This window comes from Thalassophryne amazonica, chromosome 3, assembly GCF_902500255.1.
Source record: "Thalassophryne amazonica chromosome 3, fThaAma1.1, whole genome shotgun sequence".
Taxonomy (NCBI): domain Eukaryota; kingdom Metazoa; phylum Chordata; class Actinopteri; order Batrachoidiformes; family Batrachoididae; genus Thalassophryne; species Thalassophryne amazonica.
In genome coordinates, this window is record NC_047105.1 from 3,024,976 (window position 1) to 3,050,185 (window position 25,210).

The following is a 25,210-nucleotide window of genomic DNA, read 5'->3' on the forward strand; positions in this document are numbered from 1 at the left end:
AACAAACAAAAAACTGTTGACAAGACTAAGGAGCTAAATAATGTCCACAAAAAACAAACAAACAAAAAAAAACTGTTGACAAGACTAAGGAGCTACATAATGTCCACAAAAGAAACAAACAAACAAACATACAAACAAACAAACTGTTGACAAGACTAAGGAGCTAAATAATGTCCACAAAAAACAAACAAAAAAACTGTTGACAAGACTAAGGAGCTACATAATGTCCACAAAAAACAAACAAAAAAACTGTTGACAAGCCTAAGGAGCTAAATAATGTCCACAAAAAACAAACAAACAAACAAAAAAACTGTTGACAAGACTAAGGAGCTAAATAATGTCCACAAAAGAAACAAACAAACAAACATACAAACAAACAAAAAAAACTGTTGACAAGACTAAGGAGCTAAATAATGTCCACAAAAAACAAACAAACAAAAAAAAAACTGTTGACAAGACTAAGGAGCTAAATAATGTCCACAAAAAACATACAAACAAAAAAAACTGTTGACAAGAATAAGGAGCTACATAATGTCCACAAAAGAAACAAACAAACAAACATATAAACAAAAAAAAAAAACTGTTGACAAGACTAAGGAGCTAAATAATGTCCACAAAAAACAAAAACAAACATACAAACAAAAAAACAACTGTTGACAAGACTAAGGAGCTAAATAATGTCCACAAAAAACAAACAAAAAAACTGTTGACAAGCCTAAGGAGCTAAATAATGTCCACAAAAAACAAACAAACAAACAAAAAAACTGTTGACAAGACTAAGGAGCTAAATAATGTCCACAAAAGAAACAAACAAACAAACATACAAACAAACAAAAAAAACTGTTGACAAGACTAAGGAGCTAAATAATGTCCACAAAAAACAAACAAACAAAAAAACTTGACAAGACTAAGGAGCTAAATAATGTCCACAAAAAACAAACAAACAAAAAAAAACTGTTGACAAGACTAAGGAGCTACATAATGTCCACAAAAGAAACAAACAAACAAACATACAAACAAACAAACTGTTGACAAGACTAAGGAGCTAAATAATGTCCACAAAAAACAAACAAACAAACTGTTGACAAGACTAAGGAGCTACATAATGTCCACAAAAAACAAACAACAAACAAACAAAAAAACTGTTGACAAGACTAAGGAGCTAAATAATGTCCACAAAAAACAAACAAAAAAAACTGTTGACAAGAATAAGGAGCTACATACTGTCCACAAAAAACAAACAAACAAACATACAAACAACAAAAAAAAACTGTTGACAAGACTAAGGAGCTAAATAATGTCCACAAAAACCAACAAACAAACAAAAAAACTGTTGACAAGACTAAGGAGCTAAATAATGTCCACAAAAACAAACAAACAAAAAAAAAAACTGTTGACAAGACTAAGGAGCTACATAATGTCCACAAAAGAAACAAACATACAAACAAACAAAAAAACTGTTGACAAGACTAAGGAGCTACATAATGTCCACAAAAGAAACAAACAACAAACAAACAAAAAAACTGTTGACAAGACTAAGGAGCTAAATAATGTCCACAAAAAACAAACAAACAAAAAAAAAAACTGTTGACAAGACTAAGGAGCTACATAATGTCCACAAAAGAAACAAACAAACAAACAAACAAAAAACTGTTGACAAGACTAAGGAGCTACATAATGTCCACAAAAGAAACAAACAAACAAACATACAAACAAAAAAACTGTTGACAAGACTAAGGAGCTAAATAATGTCCACAAAAAACAATCAAACAAAAAAAAAACTGTTGACAAGACTAAGGAGCTACATAATGTCCACAAAACAAACAAACAAACAAACAAACAACAACAAAAAAACTAACATTTTAAATTTGTTCTGGACTTTGAGAGCCATAGAATAATTTCAATCAAATTTAAGTAGCTTTTGTCACAGAATTCACCTTGGAATGGCTGGAAAGACTTTTGGATGTGTAGTAAAGAAAATGCTATGCAGCGCCATCAACAGGTCTGTGGTGGTGAAGAACTTCACACACCAAAGAAACACACAGATGATAACATGAACAGACCTGCTGTGATTTTTAGGTGCACGCTGGAGAACCCAGAGTCCAGGTGACGGCCCGGTTTGGTGGATCAGAACATCGGAGTGAGGACCATCTGCAGTCAGGCTTCAGGGTTTATGTGGATGATGTCTCTGACAGGGGACGGAGTCGTCATGCCAACAGCAGCATTACTGTTAGTTTCATCACACACACACAGGTCACTAGTGATGATGTAAAACTGAGATTAAAAAAAGATGCCTGTGTGTGTGTCTGAGACATGTCTCAGACTTCACAGCATCTCATTAAACAAACAGTTCAAAACATCATGTTTTAAAACAAATAAACTAAAAACTAAACAACAGCTTCATGAAACATTAACACTAAATGAACACACAACCAGACGTAGAACCACAGAGGACAGTGAGGTCGAGCCCTGTCCAGGTCCTGAGGTCTGGTACCCAGGATTCTGCAGCATGAAGCAGATGAGTCTGATGCCCCCTGCAGGTGAGTCCAGTCCATCTCAAGTCACTTGTGTCTGTCAGGATGTCCCCTGGACTCGGTTCTGAACTCTTTTTAACTCGTTATGTGTTCTGCTCCCCACCAGATGGCGCCCTCAGTTATTATTCTCACCTGGATCTTATGAGTGACTAATTATTTGAGAGACTATATAAACTCAGAGCTTCTATTAGAGAATTGCCAGGTACTTGCATGTTGGATGTCCTTTGCTGTCTGCTGCTTTGCTTTCCTCATGTTGCCTCACCAGCTTCCGAAGCCTCATCTGTGATCCAGACAGATACCAGGAGGACCAAACCTGATCGTTGCCTTGAGACTTTGACCGTGTCTTCCAGCTGTGTGCTCAAGATGCTGAAGCTTTCTGCAGCTTAAGCTCAGGTAACGCTGGCCTCACCCTCTAATTCCTGCATTAGAACGAACTGTCTTTTCCTGATGTTCCAGATGATAACAGTACGGGTCCCAAGTGGACCTGGACCTTGGCACTAACTACCTGCACCACAACATCACTTTGGGAACTCCGCAGCTCCCGGCATGGAGTGCGTCTCAACAAAACGTCAGTTAAGTTCTCCTCTGTCTCAGTGAGGTCCTGTTCTCACTTGTTCCTGTTTTTGACTGTGCTATGATAAAGAACTATTCCAAGAACTCTGTTTAAGAACTGCATGAACTCTGATAGCAAACAATTGAAGAGCCCAGCTGTATGAAGTCCTGCTTAATTGGCGCTGCGCTTCAACACACAGCACTTGACCTCTGACATTTGGATACAACTTAGTAACTGTGAACAATTACTGAACAGTGAAATGTTTTTCTTAAGAAGATAACTTTATTTCATGAACTCTGAAACAACATGCGTTAACCCTTTTATGAACTCTGTTTGAGGATCCAGCGTTACATTTCATTTCACTCGTGTGTCTTCTTCCTTAGTTCCTGCTTGCAGAGGCAAGCATCCCACCTGGTTTAGACTATAGAATCCTTTGTTGACACACTCCTTCAAGACTGGCTTGGGATACTGCACCTCCCTAATTTCCCCACTAGAGGGCGGGCCACTCTCCATACTGCAGGCACCCCAGCGCAGCACATTGTTTTATTTATTGTAAAGTAAGTCTTTTCAGCTGCTCCCTTGTTTGCAAATCTAAGGTGGATCTGCATGTTGAATTGGCCCAGGTTTTACGCCGGATGCCCTTCCTGACGCAACTCCATTACATGGAGAAATGTGGCAAGGGTGGGATTTGAACCCGGAGCCTTCTGAACTGAAACCAAGCGCATTAACCACTTGGCTACCACCACTGCACTATTGTTTTATTTATTGTAAATATATTTTCCTTTTGTACTCCTCTCCATGTCCAGCTCCCTGCGTTTGGGTCCACAGTCTGAATGGTTCAGTTCCACCCGAACCCCTAACCATAACACTGTCTCATCCAAGGACACAAAAAGGAAGTGTCCCCCGCCCCTGAATCATGTGGTACATGCATCGATTTCTGTTTCATCGTGAGATGGAGGACCGCGGGGATCCGCTTATTCGCTGGCTGTTGCCAGAGCGCCACCATCTTGGTGTCTGACAAGCAGACATCAACAGAAATCAGTGTGGACATGATCAATGTTTGCAAGAGTTACACCATAAATCTGAATTTTCCGTGCTGTTACATTTATTCAAACTCAGTCCCACATTTGTACAGCCAATATTTGTCAAAGCACATACAGAATACAAATACTATAATAGACCTGAAATGAATGCTGGTTCCAGTCCAGATAGAAAATAATACCATCAAACACACTGTGTCTGCCACGACACCAGATATTAGTCTGATCCTAAATTAACTTCATTATGAAGCTAAAGATGGGAAATAATCAGAGGTGAAAGAGCTTCACGCGCTTGCATCATATTAGGGTGATTCTTAGACTACGGGCACTTGTTATGTCCTTTGATCATATTGTATGAAAAACAGAAAAAAAGGGGAAATTTCACACTTTTATAGTTATCTTTACAATGAAAGTGTTAAGAAATTTGTTCTAGTAGTCTGACTTTTTCACCTTTTTTCAGCATCATTATATGCAAATATTGCCATTTTATGCTTGTCCCACACCCAGACTTTTGATCTTCAATGATAAAAATTAATGGTAAAGAAACGTTTTTTCTAATGTTTTAAAATATCAGTAAAATAATCAAAACATAATTGGGGTATTCAATGTCATACAACTGTTGTGATTTTTTTTTTAAACAAAATGTAGTTGTCCCACACTATTGCCGTAATTTCCACCACAACACTGTAATGTCCCTTTAAACAGTTTGTATGAAAGATTGTTTGGGTAGTTTCTATGGAGATAAACAGTGACATCAGAGCACATGTATATAGCGCCAAATCACAACAAACAGTTGCCCCAAGGCGCTTTATATTGTAAGGCAATGGTGTGGTGGAAATTACATTTACAAGGCCAATAGTGTCCGTAGTTAAAGAATCACCCATATACATGTGCTCTGATGTCACTGTTTATCTCCATAGAAAATACCCAAACAATTTTTCATACAAACTGTTTAAAGGGACATTACAGTGTTGTGGTGGAAATTACGGCAATAGTGTGGGACAACTACATTTTGTTTAAAAAAATCACAACAGTTGTATGACACTGAATACCCCAATTATGTTTTGATTATTTTACTGATATTTTATTCAGAGATATTTTAAAACATTAGAAAAAACGTTTCTTTACCATTCATTTTTATCATTGAAGATCAAAAGTCTGGGTGTGGGACAAGCACAAAACGGCAATATTTGCATATAATGATGCTGAAAAAAGATGAAAAAGTCATCAGAGACTACTAGAACCAATTTCTTAACACACTTTCATTGTAAAGATAACTATAAAAGTGTAAAATTCCCCTTTTTTCTGTTTTTCATACAATATGATCAAAGGACATAAGTGCCCGTAGTCTAAGAATCACCCCACTACGGTTTTGGTGCCGTTAGATCTCAGTGCTGTTTGATACCGTGGATCATCATATTTTGCTTGATAGGTTGAAGAATCATTTAGGGATTACTGGGAGTACTCTTGCATGGTTGACGTCATACCTGACCAGTCGTTCTCACTGTGTTTTGTACAATAACACTACCTCTAACCTTTGACATGATATTCAGGGTTTCACAGGGATCCATTTTAGGCCCCTTGCTTTTCTCCCTGTATGTGGCACCCCTTGGGTGTATACTGCAGCGTTTTGGGATTACCTTTCATTGTTATGCTGATGATACTCAGTTGTACATGCCAATAACTGCTGGAGATCTCATTCCCATAAAATCCCTGGAGGACTGTCTTCTATCATTGAGAAGCTGGATGTCTAGTAACTTCCTACCTTTAAACTCTGATAAGACTGAAATGATGGTTCTTGGTCCAGCGAGTCATCGGCATCAGTTTGACCAGCTGGCGCTCAGCTTGGGTTCGTGTGTCATACATCATACGGACAAAGTGAGGAACCTTGGGGTGATTTTTGATCCCACGTTGTTCTTTGACCTCCACATCAGGGATGTTACTAGGACTGCTTTTTTCCATCTGTGAAATATAGCGAGGATCCGCCCCATCCTGTCCATGGCTGATGCTGAGACCCTGATTCATGCTTTTGTTTCTTCTAGATTATTGTGATGTTCAATTTTCAGGGTTACCGCAGTCCAGCATTAGGGGTCTTCAGCTGGTTCAGAACGCTGCTCCCAGACTTGACACGAAACAAAGTCTGAACATATCATACCCATTTTGATGTCTTTACACTGGCTCCCTGTCTCTGCGACAGCAGATTTTAAGGTTTTATGGTTGACTTATAAAGTTGCTCATGGACTGATGTCGTCTTATCTGGCCGATCTTGTGGAACCCTACGTGTCAGCCCGGGCTTTGCGGTCGCAGGATGCTGGAGTTCTCTGTGTTCCCAGCGAGAAGAAGTAGTCAGCAGGTTGAAGTGATTTTTTTTATTTTTTTTTAATCGTGCACCCGCTCTGTGGAACGGTCTTCCTGACTGTGACAGTCGGAGTCCATGGACATTTGTAAGTCAAGACTTAACCTATTTTTATTCTCTTTCTTATGAATACTTTTTATTTTTTATCTGTTCTTTTACTTCTGTTTTTAATTATGTACTTGAATTTTTATTTATTTTAATTTTTATGTTGAACTGTTCTGTCTGAGGCGCCTTGAGGCATCTGTTGTTGTGATTTGGTGCTTTATAAGATGATTGAATTGATAGCACAAACCAAGCATGAAGTCAAAGGAATTGTCTGTAGACCTCTGAGACAGGCTTGTCTCTAGGCACAAATCTGGGGAAGGGTACAGAAACATTTCTGCTGCTTTGAAGGTTCCAATGAGCACAGTGGCCTCCATCATCTGTAAATGGAAGAAGTTCAGATCCACCAGGACTTCCTAGAGTTCTTGACCTCAGACTGGAGTGACGGTTCATCTTTCAGCCCCTAAGCACACAACAAAGATATCAAAGGAGTGGCTTCAGGACAACTCTGTGAATGTCCTTGAGTGGCCCAGCCAGAGCCCAGACCCGAATCTGACTGAACATCTCTGGAGAGATCTGAAAATGTCTGTGCACTGACGCTCCCCATCCAACCTGATGGAGCTTGAGAGGTGCTGCAAAGAGGAATGGACCAAACTGCCAAAGATAGGTGCACCAAGCTTGTGGCATCATATTCAAGAAGATTTGAGGCTGGAATTGTTGCCAAAGGTCCATCAACAAAATATTAAACAAAGGCTATGCAAACTTATGTACAAGGGATTTCTTAGTTTTTCATTTTTAATAAATTTGCAACAACAAAAAAAAGACAAACAAAACTTTCATGTTCTCATTATTGGGTGTTGTGCGTACAATTTTGACGGAAAAAAATGAATTTCCTCCAGTTTGGAAAAAGGCTGTAACAAAATGTGGAAAAAGTGAAGCGCTGTGAATACTTTCTGGATGTCCTGTATATCTGTGTGTTTCTGGTGTTGGGCCACAGCTGAATCAAACACTTGGCCTCTGATTTCATCACGTCTGTTATGACACACACACACACAGTTTCTTCAATATTTCATCATGTGGTTTTCAGAGGCGCCATGCGCGGGCAGATAACCTCTGTGTGTGGCTTCGTGTTGCCTGGATGCCATCCAATCACAGCAAAGCCATCTGGATGCATGACCTTTATCTGCTCACAGGTCAACAGGATGAGGTCATGACCTCATCACCTGCATACCAACAGGTGGGTGTCCCCCATAACCAGGTCATGTTCAGTTCATGTGTTCACCTTTGAAATCCATGTCACTCTTAAGAACTGCTTCCTGTCTCGCACGCGGCTCCACAGGAGACTAAGCAGTAGCTCAGTTGGTAGAGCAAGCCATCTTATGACGAGGGGTTGGCGGTTCGAATCCGGCTCCCAAAAATCAGCATGTTGCCGTTGTGTCCTTGCGCAAGACACTTGAATGAGGTGGTGGTCGGAGGGGCTGTAGGCACGGAATGGCAGCCACGCTTCCATCTGTTTGCCCCATGGCAGCTGTGGCTACACCTGTGAAGTAAATGAATGAATACTGCAACTTGTAAAGCTGGTTACTGGTTCACTGTCCAACTGGTTACTGGTCCAATGTCCAGTTGTCAGGCTGTCACAACAGCCTCGCGTTGTTGTGGCGCGAGCGCTGCCCAATTCATCACCGGGCTGGTTGTCGGGCTATCTACCCAAAACACACTTGGCTATTATCTACCTAAAAAAAAAAAAAAAAAAACCATCCACACTTTCCCCATGCAGTACCTCGTCTAACCAGCAGATGGCTCTAGCTTGGCGCAATATGAGGAATCAAAGCCACGTGCAGTACTCAGAATGTATTTATAAATACCCAGAAATGACTGCATCTGTTAGTAATGTGCCTTTTGTGTGTGCGCAGTTATGAAACAAATGCTAAAAACTGAAATGTTTTTGAGTTAAAATATGTAATGTACGGAATCAAAGTTGTGACAAAATTCAACAGTTTGGAGAAATTTAAAGAATAAATGCGAGATGGTGCAAGTTACTTTTTTAAACCGTGACTTCAACTTTTTCAACTGAATTACTGAATTTTTTTTTTTCTTTGCTTGAAGAGTAAATCAAATTAAAAAATAAAAAGTTAATCCCCCTCAAAAAAAGACTTAAATTTTCGACAAAACAAAAAAAACAAAGCAAATCTGAATTGTCTTCCTCATGCTGAAAAATAGGCGCACAAAGAAACAAGTGACAAGTGGCGCGGAGGGAGTGCCAATATGGCGGAGTAACGGCGCTCGGTAAGATGCTTCGGCAGATTTCGGGTGGCGTCGGTTTCGCACGGAATGCACGCGCCGACTGCTGACGAGTGAGAGGGAGACGATTGCAACATGCGAAGCCCCGCCCCTTCGAAGATGACGACACCCCCAGCGGAAACCTCGTAACACAGAATAAGAGCGTCGAGCCGAGACAAAGTTCTGGAAACGGTTCCAACAGAGCAGCAGGGGCACACCGGTGCTGGTCCACATTCGCACACGGACTTCGAGACTTTGATTCTTTAGCGGCCCTGTTCTGAATTTTTTTTTTAACCGACAGACGCGGCGTTTTTTTTTTTTTGTCAAAGTGAAACTAACGGCTCGTTACGCAACAGCCCGACCCGGTTCAGATCTCTCAGAACCCCTTCATCTACTCCAGAACCACGTGGGGAAGTTTCCAGACAGCCACAGTTGGAGTTCTGCTCAGGTTCGACTGGATCTATCGGAACCGAAGGTAACAAACCGCCAAATAACCACCACAGATTAACCGTTAAAGAAACGCAGAATAATTCTCCCTGACGTCATGTTCAAAACATCCAGAGTTGTAAAGTAAAAAAAACAACAAAAAAGTAAAAATAAATACAAAAAAAAAAAAAAAAATTAAATGAACACGCAGGTCGACCTCGGATCTGCTGTGAAAACAAGCCACTTAGATACTAAAAATAAGCATTTCATCAGAAATACTTTATTTTTTCCTTGTATTGTTGTACTCACTATTTGAAATGACTCACAATAACTGTGCAGGACACTAATGTTTAAGCAGGTTTCTCTAACACTGGATATTTTTGTTTATGACGTCATCACTGCAATGCAAAAGTTAAATGTGCTTTCAACCCAAAACAGTTTAGTGTTAAAGTTTGATGGTGAGCATAATTAATTTATTTACTTTTATAAGTTATGTTGCAGTCAGACAAATGAAGATTCCAAAGTGTCAGTGGAAATATTCAGAGTGCAAGTACCTCCAAAGTGAAGTAAAAGAACTGATTGTCAGACACACACACAGATATATGTGTGTGTGTGTGTGTGTGTATATTTGAAATGATTTCATGTAAAACCACCTTTAAAACAAAAGCAATCAGATTTCTGATTTTACCAATCTGGGTGTGGTCACTGACCGAACCCCCCCCCCCCCAAAAAAAATTGGTCCCCCTACATTCACTGCACATGTGTCATTTCGAAGCATCAGCAGCGAATCACCGATTATCGCCTTGTTTCTCCCTGAGGATCAGAAAAGCCAGCTCATTTGTCAGGCGTATGATGGAGCCGGTGTGATGAGAGAAGCCACAAGACCTGGACCCCAACACCCACTACATCCTCTGCTACGCACATCAGCTCAACCTGATCGTGCCACAGGCCACCTCTTACACATCCCAAACCTTTGTGGCTTCACCAGATTTTTTTCCAAGATCCCCCAAGCGAAGTGGTGTGTTTGATAAAATTGTGGCCCACAGGCTGCCAACATCCAGCACTGGCAGGTGGAACATTCACAACCGTGCCATCAACACCATGTATGAGCACAGGGAGGACCCATACGAGACTCTGGTGACTTTGACCCCGGTGCTGTCAGAGAAGCAGGAGCCTTCATCATGCTACTGGAGCATCCGGACTTCAAGTTCTTCCTGGAACTTTGAATGATCTCATCATGGCCTCTGTTCCACAGAGAACATCAGGAAGACAAACATCAAGGCTTCAAAACCATGAGGAGCCAAATGTGAAACCAGCTCCAGTCTACTGCCACAAGCCTTTGAGCAAACCGCACTGAAGATTACACATGTAGGACACACCTGATGTTCTTTGAGCAGGACAAGCACAGGCATCCTGGAGTCAGTGAGTCCAGCCAGTCAGTGAACCATTGAGTTATTGTATTTTCTAGAATATAAGTTGCAGGGTTTTATTTTTTTTATAGACTGGCAGCCCAGAGCATTTTGGTCAAACGAACGAGGTACCAATATCTGAGGTCAGGATCTTGTACTTTATGTTATTCGACATGCAGAAATGAATGTCTGCCCCAAATAGGGGGTCAAAAAATGTGCTGGATCAAACGGAGGTACCACAAAATACCAATGTAGTCTGAACCAGCATAGTACACAGTCATTGAAACAGCCCTTGCCGGAGATTTTGTCCTCTGCAAGGGGGGTGCCAGACACCCCTAAAAGGGTCCCAAAATTTGGGGTTGGTTAAACATTCAAGGTACCACATGAAACCAAGTTTGTATGAATCTTCATTATGTACTAAATGTATAATGAGTAATGCCAGACAAAATTTCTGCTGCATTGGCCCTGCCAGACACCCCCAAAAATGAACCCTTCTTCTGACAATTCTAAAATTGTGCTAGATTAAACTTTAAAAGTACCACAAAGAAGCTGCACCAAATGAATATGTGTATCATACAATATATAAATTTTACCTTTGCCAGAAATTCTTAAGACATAGGATACCCTACACATTTCTGCATTGGACCTGTCAGACACTACTAAAATAAGCCCACAGCTTCTATTTGATGGTTAGATTAATCATTGAAGGTAATCAAATGGTTATACATCCTATACACATACGTCACACTGATTGGCTCCTGTGACATTAACCATTACTAAACCCCTGAAAAGCGTTGTGAAATAAGAGCTATGCCAGACATAAAACACAACCTGGAACCTACTTTGAAACAACAGTCACAATTTATAAAATATGCAAAGCAAATGACAATTTTTTCATTGCACAAGCCCTCATTGAGACACCAAAGCAATTAGACTCCTTGCTATTAATTGTTAAATTGAGCCTGTAGCCAAAAAAGTAAGTAAGTACATGTACATATTGTATCAAATGAAATGTCATCTTCAAACAAAATACTTGGAATGGTATTATGAACGGTCCACTGCTCTGTCTGCAGAAAAATTACGCAGAAAGTTACATATTAGTCTCATTGTCAGAATCATCGCTCCAACCATTTTCTGTATTGGAATCATCCCACTCCTTCTCTGGCCAAGCAACTTCCAGCTCATATCAACCTCGCACACACTGTCATCTTCTCGTTCGATCACCTTAAAAAGATCATCTGGCATAGTAGGGCCGGTGTACCAGTCAGGGGTGTAGCATCCTTGTTCTTCTTTCCAGCCATACTTCAGAGGGTCCAAACTATCACCAGGATTTGCAGTGTCCATTTCCCCAGAGAATACTTTCGTATAGTGTGCTCGTCGTAGTTTCTTGTAGACAGTCTTTGCACATGGAGGTAGAAGTGCACAGTTGACTCTGTTCACCATGGACATTGGATTTTCCTGAAACGGAATGTAGAAGACACTTAATTTTTCCCCCAAGGAAAAATATTCACTTCAAGATAAAACTCAGGTTTTAACATGTTCTTATGTTGGATGGTGGATATATCTAATAAAACTTCTCTGTTTTTTACATCAATACATGGGTGATTCTTAGACTACGGGCACTTATTATGTCCTTTGATCATATTGTATGAAAAACAGAAAAAAGCAGAAATTTGTTCTCATTTCATTTCCTTTATTTACCCAGGTAAAAAACTCATTGAGATTGACATCTCTTTTCCAAGAGTGACCTGGCTGTTCTAGTCTGATGACTTTTTCACCTTTTCAGCATCATTATATGCAAATATTGCCGTTTTGTGCTTGTCCCACACCCAGACTTTGAATCTTCAATGATAAAAATGAATGGTAAAGAAACGTTTTTTCTAATGTTTTAAAATATCTCTGAATAAAATATCAGTAAAATAATCAAAACATAATTGGGGTATTCAATGTCATACAACTGTGATTTTTTTTTTTTTAAACAAAATGTAGTTGTCCCACACTATTGCCGTAATTTCCACCACAACACTGTAATGTCCCTTTAAACAGTTTGTATGAAAGATTGTTTGGGTAGTTCCTATGGAGATAAACAGTGACATCAGAGCACATGTATATAGTGCCAAATCACAACAAACAGTTGCCCCAAGGCACTTTATATTGTAAGGCAATGGTGTGGCGGAAATTACATTTACAAGGCCAATAGTGCCTGTAGTTAAAGAATCACCCACATACTGGTATTAAGAATGTGTGGCAAAATATTGAAAGTATCTTTTATATGTACTTTTAGCATACCAAAAAAATATCTATAATCATAAGCCATTAAGGTTACCTTGTTTACTTTCCCAGTCATCTGGCACAGCTTCACATATCTAGCTTCATTTACGTTCTTCACTGCATCCTTCATACAGTACAAGGAACAGACAAACTTCTCAGCTTGGCTTTGGTCTGGGGCATCTCTACGAGACAGACTAATGAAGAACTGGATAAGGTGACCTCCTGTGTCCTTTTCCAACACTTCTAGAGGTTTGATCTTCCCTTTCCTGTAGAATGAGGTAGTGAAGTCTGATCCAGTGAGGGCATGAAGACCAGACCAGTGAGAGCTGCGGCAAGTCCTTTCTGTTTCGACTCAAGGGTTGTGGCAATGTTTGTGACGTCAATATGGCGATGGGTATTCCCCGACCCACAGTCCATTATGACTTTTCGGTAGCCTCAAACTCTGCCATTCAACAGGTCCCTCCCAGCCATTCCAAGGAGGATGACTAGGACGTCAGTGTCTGAGGCACGAATGACAATATTCCCATAAACACTGGAGGCATGAAATGCCAGCAACGTATCCACTTCCTCATGGCTTCCTTGGCTGGCTGGTCAACAACCATCTTCTGTTCGGTGGAGGAAAACAGAAGTTTAACACAACTGCCACCATGGGAGACAACAAGCGTTTTCTTTCCAAGGATTGGTCCATAGTGATTCTGTTGCCATTCTCTTTGTAGGAACAGTGCGAGCTGTTCCTTGAAAATTCCATTCTGAAGCAACTTCTGACATGTCTGTCTGGGTGCCTGCTCTGGGCCAGTTATTAAGAAAGGCTGGTCCTCTTCCCCACGGAGTTTCCTCTCACTCTGTTTCAAAGATGTTGGACGGTACGTATCAAACAATATGTGGATCTCATCACCTCTGTTCCCACAGATATGAGACAGTAGATCCCTAGCCAGGTGTCTGTATGTGGTTATCTTGCCTATTGCAGACAGGAAGGAGTGTAGAAGGAGACCACCAATCAGCGTGACATCTATCGATGGGAGTGGTGCCTCACTGAACCCATCCTGAAGTTCTTCTAGCTTGTCAAGCAATCTACTCTTGTCTGTCTTCAGACCCGTTCCATCTGAGTGGGCAATGGAGAGAGGAAACGCTGTAATTGGGTACGTCATGACGTGCTTCAGGTTGAAATCTGTTCGTTCTGAGATGATAACAAGAACTCGGATGAAGACATCACGAAGACTCTCAGCTGCTGGTTTTACTTTGGATGATGGGCGCCTGTTAGTTGCATTCTCATGAGCAAAGTTCAAGACCTTCTTTTGATTGGCTTCATGAACCTGTCCTGGTCTTCAGTGCATTTCTCCTGGAACCAGACTCGAAGTTCTTTGCCAGCACCAAAGGAATTTGTGAGATAGTCTTCAGTCTCCTTCGATACTGTTTTCCCAGTTGCAATGTTCAGAAGACTAGAAGTTGTTGTGGCTGGTGATGAAAATGATAGCCTCAGACAAGACATCCCTATCTTTACAGTCTTTGAGAACTCAGCTTGGCCTAAGCTGTACTGCAGGTTGTTCAACAGCTTCCAAACCAGTTAAGGGTTATGGTATCATCTGTTGGTGGCAATTGCCAGAAAAAAAGGTTCAATTTTGGGGGTGTCTGGAGTGGCCAATGCAACACAGAACCTTGCAACAGAAGTTGGTTTCATGCGATACCTTCAATGTTTAACCAAGCCTTTATTTTGGGACTCTTTTAGGGGGGTCTGGCACCCCCAATGCAGAGGACAAAACGTCAGGCAATGGTCAATCTAAATATTGTATGATATACATATTCATTTGGTGCAGGCTTTTTTGTGCTACTTTTGAAGTTTAATCTAGCACAAACTTAACACTGCCAGAAAAAGGGTTCATTTTTGGGGGTGTCTGGCAGGGCCAGTGCAGCAGAAATTTTGTCTGGCGTTGCTCATTATACTTTAAGTACATAATGAAGATTTATACAAACTTGGTTTCATGTGGTACCTTGAATGTTTAACCGAGCCCAAATTTTGGGACCCCTTTAGGGGTGTCTAGTACCCCCCTTGCAGAGGACAAAATGTCTGGCAAGGGCTGTTTCAATGACTGTGTACTATGCCGGTTCAGACTTCATTGGTATTTTGTGGTACCTCCGTTGTTTGATCCAGTGCATTTTTTTGACCCCCTATTTGGGGTCCCAGGGGTCAGATGCAGCAGGGGGTTCCCGGCAGACATTCATTTCTGCATGTCGTATAACACACAGTACAACATCCTGACCTGGGATATTGGTGCCTCGTTCGTTTGACCAAAATGCTCTGGGCTGCTGCTCTATTACTACTTTGGGAGGTCCTGTGACAGTTACATGGAGAGGGAAAAAAAAAAAAAACATTTGTTCTCAACAGAAATAATAATACTAAAAACTGTTTTTAATCAGGCTCTCTCAAAGAATCAACACACAAAAACTCCAAAAAAAAATAACAGTACAACAGAGCACAAACATCCTAAATTAATAATAAATGAGTCTCTGTGGGTCAGTAATCTGTGTCCATCTGGTGATTTCTGTCCTTCAAGCTTCGTCCTGTGTGTTTGTCCACGACATGTTTGTTTGTCTGGAGCGGAGGGGTGTGGTCATGATTGACACTTGCATCATCAGGAGCAGGTTCAGCAGCAGAGCCTGAAAATATCATTCGTCCTGAGGGGGGCACTACAGGAAGTTCATGTTCTTCCAGATCCTCTGAGAAGAGACCAAGCAGCAACCTAAGCCCACTAGAACTGAGGTCAACTCTGAAATGCAGTACCTTGACCGGCCACTTGAGGCAGGCTCCAAAACAAACCACTTTCCCGTAGGACTCCATGTTAAAATGTCCAACTTTAGAGCAGAAATAAAGATGTTTACAGTGTGGTGTACACACACACACAAAAAAATGTTTTTGTTCTCCAATGGTTTCTTTCTCTATGACATCTCTACGGGGGGGGGGGACAGGCTAACTTGTAAAAATATACATACAACCCCCCCCCCCCCCCCCCATTTTTGGTCAATGGATTTGCACTGATCTCAAAAATAACCCAGATTGGCAAAAAGTGGAAATTTTTCATCCATGCCATCACACATGCTCCGCCCCTTTACGCATTAATGAATTAATTTAGCTTCTGTGGACATGGTGCCGCACACATCATAGCCCAGACACGGGGTAGAAAACCAACAAGTGATGTCAAGAAGGCTCTGTCCAGCACATGTAGACACAGTCTATGGGAGAGACCACAGCTGGAGACGTGTCACCGCCCCCTACTGACCACTCATGTTTGATGATGCCCCCCCTCTGCCAATTACAGATGAGCGTGTGCCTGAAGAGGCTTCTGGATGAACCTCAGGACCACTTCCTGAAATGTAAAAACGCTCGCCTAGCTCCGCCCCCTCCAGACACAGCACGCCTGCCTTCCTGCAGGCCCAGAAGCCCTGCCTCTAAGCCCAGCCACAGCCAGTCCTTATCCAGAGTTGGGTCATACCTCCTTGTTGAACCTTGCGAGGGGGTGGAGACTTACCGGGCAGTTCACGTGCACACAAAACAACAGTACACGTGCAAGGTAAAACACACACACAGACACACATGAGGGTGTGTGCTACTGCAACAGTCCTCTAACCCTCTGTCCCTGTTGTCATGGTTACCAGGTGCTCCCTGTGCTCGCCTACCAGGAGGAGCTCGCCGCCTACGTCCGGCTCGGTCGCCATGAGAACATCTGCAGCCCGCTGGACGCAGTAACGGGACGGGACAGTGTGCACGTCTTCCTGCAGGGTCACCACGGGGACATGCACACGTACGTGCGCAGTAAGAAGCGCCTGGGTGAGGAGGAGGCGGGTCACCTGTTCATGCAGATGCTGACCGCCGTGACTCACTGCCACCATAACGGTGTCATCCTGAGAGACGTGAAGCTGCGAAAGTTTGTCTTCACCGACCAAAACAAGTGAGTGCAGGCAGCAGACAGACAACAAATACAGTGTCGTTTGTCAGCATTAAGCAACAAGAAGAACAGAGAAATACTAAGGTGATCGTTGGCTGCTAGCCCTAAACTTCACTAAAACACCTAGACTTTAGGTAAAGTTGAGGTCGCGGCACGCTCCCTTTACTAATAAGATGAATTTAAAGCAGTAAAAACCATAGTACCAGTACAGGAAGCCAGTGAAGAGATTTCAAAATGGGCGTAATGTGGTCAAACGTTCGGCTGTGTGAGATACTGCTGCGGCCCCCCCACACTCACATTGCCTCAATTTGGATGACAGACTGTCTTAAAGTTTAGTGTATGTAAACAAATGTATATGTGCGGTTGTTTTAATTCTGATGGATGCCATTATTACTGTTAAACTAGCAATAATTGTGGATTAAATGCTGTATTTTTGTCTGGGGTGATTGAGTGTGAAGATAATTTTGCTGCACTTATAACTTTGTTGCACTTGTAATGACAATAAAATCTATCTAAACTTTCTGCTTCCTGTCAAAAGTCTGGCAGCAGCATTTTGAACCAATTGGAGAGCCCTAATGCTGGACTGCGGTAAACCAGAAAATAGAACATTGCAGTAGTTCAATCTAGAAGAGACAAACGCATGGATCAGGGTCTCAGCATCAACCATAGACAGGATGGGACGAATCTTCGCTATATTTTGCAGGTGGAAGAAAACAGTCCTAGTAATAACTCTACGAGGTCTGTTAGAAAAGGACCTTCTTATTTATTTTTTTTTTGCAAAAACCATATGGATTTGAATCACGTGATCGCATCAGCCAAGCTTGAACCTTCGTGCGCATGCGTGAGTTTTTTCATGCCTGTCGGTTGCGTCATTCGCCTGTGAGTAGGCTTTGAGTGAGGTGTGGTCCACCCCTCTCTGTTGTGTGGGCCGCTGAAGAGGAGGTACTGCTGGCCCACTACCACCAGAGGGCGCCCTGCTTGGAGTGCGGGCTCCAAGCACGAGAGGGCGCCAGACCCAGAGGAGGTGACAGCTGTCACTCATTACTCCAGCTGTCACTCATCTACACCACCATATAAGCCGGACTGCAACTCCACCTCCCCGCCGAGAAATCGACTACCAGTACTAAGGTAATTTTCTCTGCTGACTTATACGTTGAATAGTAATCTGAACTTCTGTTGCAGCCGTTTTCCTGGTGCTTTCCTTGTCTGGAGGATTGGCGTTTGGTGTGACAGTGACGGCTTCACCTCGCACCCCGTCCCAGATAAGTGGTTGATCAGGAGCTGCACGAGTGTGTGTGATTTGGAGGTGGAGGTGCTCCCTCCTAACGGTGTCTGGACTGTTAATTACTGAGTGTGCGGACTCACACTCACACATCATCTTTCTGTTTTCTGCCAGCAGTACCAGGGTCGACAGCCAAAGACAGAGGCCACCTGGGGACTCGGGACTTGGCGGCTCCGGTGTTCTTCAGGCCGTTGGTGGTGGAGGCCGTGTGGGACGCGGCTTCTCTCTCGTCGGGCGTCTTCTATCTTCGAGCCTGCCCACACGTCACCTGGTGTTTATTGACTGTGAACATTAAGACACGTTTCGTTGTGTAATATCACAACATTAAATTGTTACCTTTTGGCTTACTTATTGTCCGTTCATTTGCGCCCCCTGTTGTGGGTCCGTGCTACGACACCTTCCCAACACTCTCGTCGTTTTTTATTGCGAATAAAATGTCTGAACGATTTGGAGCTTTGCTGCATCAATTTTTTTCCAGAAACTGTGAGAGACCTCCAGGTGGACACCATTCGGAAAATTAATATGGCTTTCAAGGACGATTTTATGGGGATTACACAGATTAAGGAGTGATCCAGCCGGTTTAAAGACCGCCCACAACTCCTGAGAGCGCGCCGCGCTTCAAGCGCCGATCAACAGGCTCAAACCCCGCTGAAACAATGTGAAGGCTTTATTGATCCGGGACGTCGTCTGACTTTCACAAAAAGGCAGAAGGCGTGGATATCAGCACTTTTTCGGCACATTCCACTGTTACAGGAGTTTTGTTTTTTTTTCATGGAAAGAAAAGCGGAGGGACGCGCCACGGAGCCGTTCATTACACGGCACAAAACCACCTCCGTGTTGGTCTCACAGGACGGCTTTCAGGTGGATTTCAGACGGCTGTCGGTTGCTTTTCAGTCGTGTGATTATCCGAGAAATTGAGCATGAGCTGGACATGCCCCAACATGTCCTGTGAGGCTTCATCACGGCTTTGCGCCATGCGGCTTCACCGCAACGCGCGGAACTCTTCCACACGTCTGTCTCAATGTGTCGAAAAAGTGCTGATGTCCACGTGTTTTCACAATTCCTGTGCTAGTCAGATGACATACCGGATCAAGACAGCGTCCAGTTTAGAAATGAATGGCACATTCCACTGTTACAGGAGTTTTTGTCATGGAAAGAGGAGCGGAGTTCCGCGTGTCGCGGTGGAGCTGCTCGGCGCAAAGCAACGCCATGATGAAGCCTCACAGGACATGTTGGGGCATGTCCAGCTCATGCTCAATTTCTCGGATAATCACATGACTGAAAAGCAACCAACAGCCGTCTGAAATCCACCTGAAAGCCGTCCTGAGAGACCAACACGGAGGTGGTTTTGTGCCGCGTAATGAATGGCTCCATGGCGCGTCCCTCCGCTTTTCTTTCCATGGAAAAAAAACTGTAACAGTGGAATGTGCCATAAAGTGCTGATGTCCACGCCTTCTGCCTTTTTGTGAAAGTCAGATGACTTCCCGGATCAACAAAGCCTTCACGTTGGAAGTGATCTGGTTGTTCCAGCGGGGTTTGAGCCCGTTGATCGGCGCTTGGAGCGTGCCGCACTCTCAGGAGTTGTGGGCGGTCTTTAAACCGTCTGAATCACTCCTTAATCTGTGTAATCACCATAAAATCATCCCTGAAAGCCATATTAATTTTTCGAACGGTGTCCACCTGGAGGTCTCTCACAGTTTCTTGAAAAAAATTGATGCAGCAAAGCTCCAAATCGTTCAGACATTTATTCGCAATAAAAATCCGACGAGAGGGGTGGACCACTGCTCACACAAAGCCTGCTCACAGGCGAATGACGCAACCGACAGGCGTGAAAAAACTCACGCATGTGTACGAGGGTTCAAGCTTGGCTGATGCAATCACATGTGATTCAAATCCATATGGTTTTTGCAAAAAATAAAAAGGTCGGATACTTTTCTAACAGACCTCGTATGACACACGAGCCAAGGCTGAGTGTTAACTGGTCAAATTGATGCTGATGTCTCACTGGACCAAGAACCATCATTTCAGTCTTATCAGAGTTTAAAAGTAGGACGTTTGTAGACATCCAACTTCTCACTGATGGAAGACAATCTTCTAAGGATTACACAAACGATCCCATGAATATTTGTGGAACAATGACTTTAGTGCTACACACTTGTTAAACTTAATCATAAAAAAGGAACGTGTGACAAACTCATTCATAAAGTTTTTCATCTTTAAAAGAATGAATGTAAAAAAAAAAAAACCTGACAAGATGAAAAAACTCCTCCAGTAGAGTAAACGTACCGTGTGTCATTTTTGAAGAGAGCAAATGAAATCAAATAATGTGCTTTTAACCTGTTCAATGTTATTTATTTTATTAACTTAGACTTTGACAGAAACATGCAAAAAAAAAAAAAAGACTTTATTACAAATATTACATTTTTTTTGTGTATTTTTCTTGCTTTCAATAAAGCACTAAAGAGTTAAAATAGGGCTTGCTAATAATGTTTTAGAGGTATAAAACTCTATAGCTTAAGGGGACCCTGCTCCCTTGACCCCTGCCGGGGCTGTAGTTGAAGTTTCAGGTCCTGTTTTTCAAGAAAATGCTCCTCTGTCTCACTTCATCGTGAAGCTGTACAACTGGAGATACAGAACATGCTCCTGTGAAGTCAGCAGTAATGACATGAATAATATTAAACCAGACCGAGCTCTGGTACGGACAGATATCCAAATTCAGGGATCACGATCGCATCAGATGTGAAAATATGTCTGTTGGTGCTTCCCTAGTCCTGTAGCTGTACTGTGTAATAGTATTGTGTAGTTGTACTGGTGTAGCTGTACTGCGTGACAGTATTTTGTAGTTTTACTGTGTAGTAGTACTGTTAAGACCAGGCTCAGACTCTGACCTCTTTCCTGTAGAACCCGACTCGCCCTGCTCGGATTTGATGACTCTGTCCTACTGCACGGTAACCATGACGATGACTCCCTGATGGACAGGCATGGCTGCCCCGCCTATGTCAGCCCCGAGCTCCTGTCCAACACAAAGACGTCTTACTCAGGCCGCGCCGCCGACATCTGGAGCCTGGGCGTGTCCCTGTACACGATGCTGGTCGGACGTTACCCGTTCCAAGACGCGCAGCCCTCCGCCCTGTTCGCCAAGATTCGGAAAGGTGCGTTCAGCCTTCCTGATGGGCTGTCGGCGCAGGCCAAGTGTCTGCTTGGCTGCATGCTGAGGAAGGTGCCTGCTGAGAGACTGGAAGCACACGAGCTGCTGATGCACCCATGGCTGACCAACTGCTGCAGGACGTGTCACAGTGACAAAACGCCACATCGCAACTCACACGCCACACCGCACAGCATGAAACACAGTGAGGACCAGGTGGTGCCCACATGGACAGACGAACAGACACACAGGTCCTGATGAAGATGTAAACCGGCCGTCTCCTCAAACCCGTAAACCACCAGAGCTGCGGAAACGGACGCTCTGCCCCCCCCCCCGGATTTTATTTTGAAACACTTAGAACTGTTCTGAGTCTAGTTCCTGAACTTCTTTCAGACTGTAGGTCTTTAAACAGTATTTGGTTTTAAATGTGGACTTTACTTTGAACTGTATTTTTTTTTTTCTTTTTGATTATTTGAGGTAGGCGGAGCAAAGTTAGCACTGTGATTAACATGTTTAAAAAAACACTAAACAAAATTTTAATTTGTTTTGATGTTTAATAAAATGTACTAAAATTGCTTATGTGTCCAGAATAAACTTTTGTGTGAAATTTACAACCTGAACCATAAATATTATCAAATTCATCACCATGGAAACCATGTAGAGCTGTGGACATTCAAATGTTATACAGTGATCTCCAATGCTTTAAAATGGACAAAAAAAAACGGAGACGCGTGGAAGAAAACGGAAAACAACCATCAAAATGGATAGAAGAATAAGCAGAATGGCAAAGGCTCACCCATTGATCAGCTCCAGGATGATCAAAGACAGTCTGGAGTTACCTGTAAGTGCTGTGACAGTTAGAAGACGCCTGTGTGAAGCTAATTTATTTGCATGAATCCCCCGCAAAGTCCCTCTGTTAAATAAAAGACGTGCAGAAGAGGATACAATTTGCCAAAGAACACATCAACTGGCCTAAAGAGAAATGGAGGAATATTTTGTGGACTGATGAGAGTAAAATTGTTCTTTTTGGGTCCAAGGGCCACAGACAGTTTGTGAGACGACCCCCAAACTCTGAATTCAAGCCACAGTTCACAGTGAAGACAGTGAAGCATGGTGGTGCAAGCATCATGATATGGGCATGTTTCTCCTACTATGGTGTTGGGCCTATATATCACATACCAGGTATCATGGATCAGTTTGGATATGTCACAATACTTGAAGAGGTCATGTTGCCTTATGCTGAAGAGGACATGCCCTTGAAATGGGTGTTTCAACAAGACAATGACCCCAAGCACACTAGTAAACCAGCAAAATCTTGGTTCCAAACCAACAAAATTAATGTCTCGCAGATGTGAAGAAATCATGAAAAACTGTGGTTATACAACTAAATACTAGTTTAGTGATTCACAGGATTGCTAAAAAAAAGCAGTTTGAACATAATAGTTTTGAGTTTGTAGCATCAACAGCAGATGCTACTATTATTGTGAACACCCCCTTTTCTACTTTTTTTTTTTTTTTTTTTTTACTAATAGCCCAATTTCATAGCCTTAAGAGTGCATATCATGAATGCTTGGTCTTGTTGGATTTGTGAGAATCTACTGAATCTACTGGTACCTTGTTTCCCATGTAACAATAAGAAATATACTCAAAACCTGGATTAGTCTTTTTAGTCACATAGCACTACTATTATTCTGAACACTACTGTATGTAAAGTTTGTTTCCTGTGGTGTGAAATATTGCTGTCATTATAAATGTAATTATGTCTTTAAACCAGAGATAAAAACGTTTTGGATCACAAAAAGAAACGTCTATTAATTTAAGTTCTATTATTTTTTTTAATTAACGATCGATGGTTTGATAGGAAAAAAAAAAAACGATCAAAGATCATTTAATGACAGACGTGCAGCCGCCATCTTTCAGACCTGATTAACGTCTCACACCATCGATTATGACGTGTCACAGAAATGTTTTTTTTTTTTTTTTTTTTAACTTTGTGATGTCAAAGTTCAGATCAAAGATCAAAGTTCACCTTCATGTTTTTCTAATCAGTCTGACAAACCCGTCAACAAAGCAGCAACACCGCCTCCGTGGGGAAGTCACATGACCCGTCTGACACGCTAACACAGCCGTCCACCCGTCAGCCAATCAGGTACCAGTATCGATGTCCATGTCATCAGCATCATCACCGTCTGAACGGCAGAGCTCATCCACGGCCAATTCTGACAGACAACAAACAAAACGACAAGCCTGAGGTCAGATTTCACAAAGTAACCTCCAATCAAGCTGCTCTCTCCCTCAGTTAAAGCCTTAAACCGCATTGCGACAACACCACAAGCCCACCTACAGGGGGCAGCTTTGGTTTTGACTAACTTGAGTTGTGAGGCACAAAACGCCTGATACCTTCGCCGTCGCTCAGCTCGGGGATCCTCTTCAGCGTCTGTCGTACCGCCGGGATCATCTGGTCGTACATGTGCAGCAGCGGCCTGCAGCTCTCCGAGAAGCTGCTGTGATGAAGTAGCATCCAGTGAAGCAGCAGTGTGGACTCCCTGAGCAGCGATGCCGCGGCCCCCCAAAACCACGGGGTGGGAGGGGCGAGGCTCCAGGAAGGCCTCCTCGCCAGACAGTCTGCCAGACCAAGACACAGACTGTGAACCAGTGTAGATGCTGCACACACACAGTGACACTCCTACATCAATCACAGCTTTGTGATGTCATAAGGAAGTTAGAAAAGGATAAAAGGAATCCCTCATCTGTTACAGCGCTGAAAGAAAAAGGACGACTTGTCCACAGAACCACCTTTGACGCTTCAGGTTTGGAGATGAACACGACCCTAAAACAGTCATCTGCTCTCAGTTGGTGTAGATCAGAGCACCCCCCACCCCCCCCCAAGAATAAGGAAAATATGTAGTTTTTTTTTGGGGTGGGGGGGGGGGGTGGAAGACAGCCCCCTTTCCCTTCTCTTTGATTCATCCCAAAAAAATTATGACTAATTCATTTTGAAAACCTCTAGCCCCCCCCCCCCCCCCCAAGATAATGTTTAGAAAAGTTTCAGTGAGTGAGATCATTTACTTTAGATCTCAAACAGCTACGACACACTGAACCCACTAGGAAGAGGAGGGCATGTGTTTCAAAGCCTGACCTGTGGAGTCAGACGGGTCCTGAGCGCCTCGAAGATCCAACCACTGACGATGGGACACGATCACAACCATCTGAACCAACTGCCAGGAAGTCATTTAGAGAGAAACCACAAAGCCTACTTTCACTTTCTAAACACAAAAATGTGAGCTATGTAAGAATATTATATATGGTAAAAATATGAATATGACAGTCAACTGTCCACACTGGCATCTGGGGTGAGGAAAATGGGCACATTGACACTTTTTCAAAATTATTATTTGTCAACAACTGTACATTGTTAAAACAACCTGGTGTTTCATTTAAATGTGTAAATATGTTCCCATTATATCAAACCATCATACAAAAAAGTTCTATAGCCAGAGATAGCATATTTCTTTGATTTTGAACTAATCAAAGATATGAACGACATGTAAAATTTTGGGTTTCTACTATTTTGAGGCCTTTGTGGAAGGCAGATGACTATGAAGGGTCAAAGTGATCAAAATTATTGAAATATTGAATGTGGTAAATATGAACGCAGTAAAAGACTGTGGTGAAAATGAAAGCAGTAAAACAATGTGGTTAAAAGTGAAAGCAGTAAATATTGAATGTGGTTAAAAAAAAAATCAAAAGGGTAAAACTGGACTTGATAAAAATGGAAGGTGTGAGTACTAAACATGAAAATGAGTGACGTAAAAACTCGATTAATATGCCCCTTTGAAATTAGAATTGTTAAATTTGGATGCCATTAAAATCACATTATGGTAAATATTAATCTTATAAATATTATGTCTTAAAAATATAACATTGGCTA

General features: G+C 42.3%; 2 protein-coding genes across 2 annotated transcripts in view; one reads left to right on the forward strand and one right to left on the reverse strand.

Annotated features, from left to right (window-relative positions):
• Positions 1 to 8,919: 8,919 nt before the first annotated feature.
• trib3 (tribbles pseudokinase 3) lies at positions 8,920 to 21,851 on the forward strand. Its single transcript, XM_034164613.1, has 4 exons — positions 8,920 to 9,280; positions 16,226 to 16,477; positions 16,563 to 16,855; positions 21,036 to 21,851. The coding sequence occupies exons 2-4, from the start codon at positions 16,226 to 16,228 to the stop codon at positions 21,535 to 21,537; spliced, it is 1,047 nt and encodes a 348-aa protein (XP_034020504.1). The 5' UTR covers positions 8,920 to 9,280; the 3' UTR covers positions 21,538 to 21,851.
• A 1,372-nt stretch (positions 21,852 to 23,223) lies between these two features.
• atrip (ATR interacting protein) overlaps positions 23,224 to 25,210 on the reverse strand; it is a 50,849-nt gene continuing 48,862 nt past the window's right edge. Inside the window, 3 exon segments of the mRNA XM_034164622.1 lie at positions 23,224 to 23,498; positions 23,680 to 23,904; positions 24,419 to 24,497. Coding sequence (XP_034020513.1) covers positions 23,425 to 23,498; positions 23,680 to 23,904; positions 24,419 to 24,497 — 378 coding nt within the window. The 3' untranslated portion in view covers positions 23,224 to 23,424.

Excerpts from the sequence above, each read along its gene's own strand:
- trib3 (XM_034164613.1), top strand. The coding sequence starts at position 16,226 with ATGAGCGTGTGCCTGAAGAGGCTTCTGGATGAACCTCAGGACCACTTC. Across the intron at positions 16,478-16,562 it reads AACAACAGTACACGTGCAAG|GTGCTCCCTGTGCTCGCCTA; the intron begins GTAAAACACACA and ends CATGGTTACCAG. Across the intron at positions 16,856-21,035 it reads GTCTTCACCGACCAAAACAA|AACCCGACTCGCCCTGCTCG; the intron begins GTGAGTGCAGGC and ends TCTTTCCTGTAG.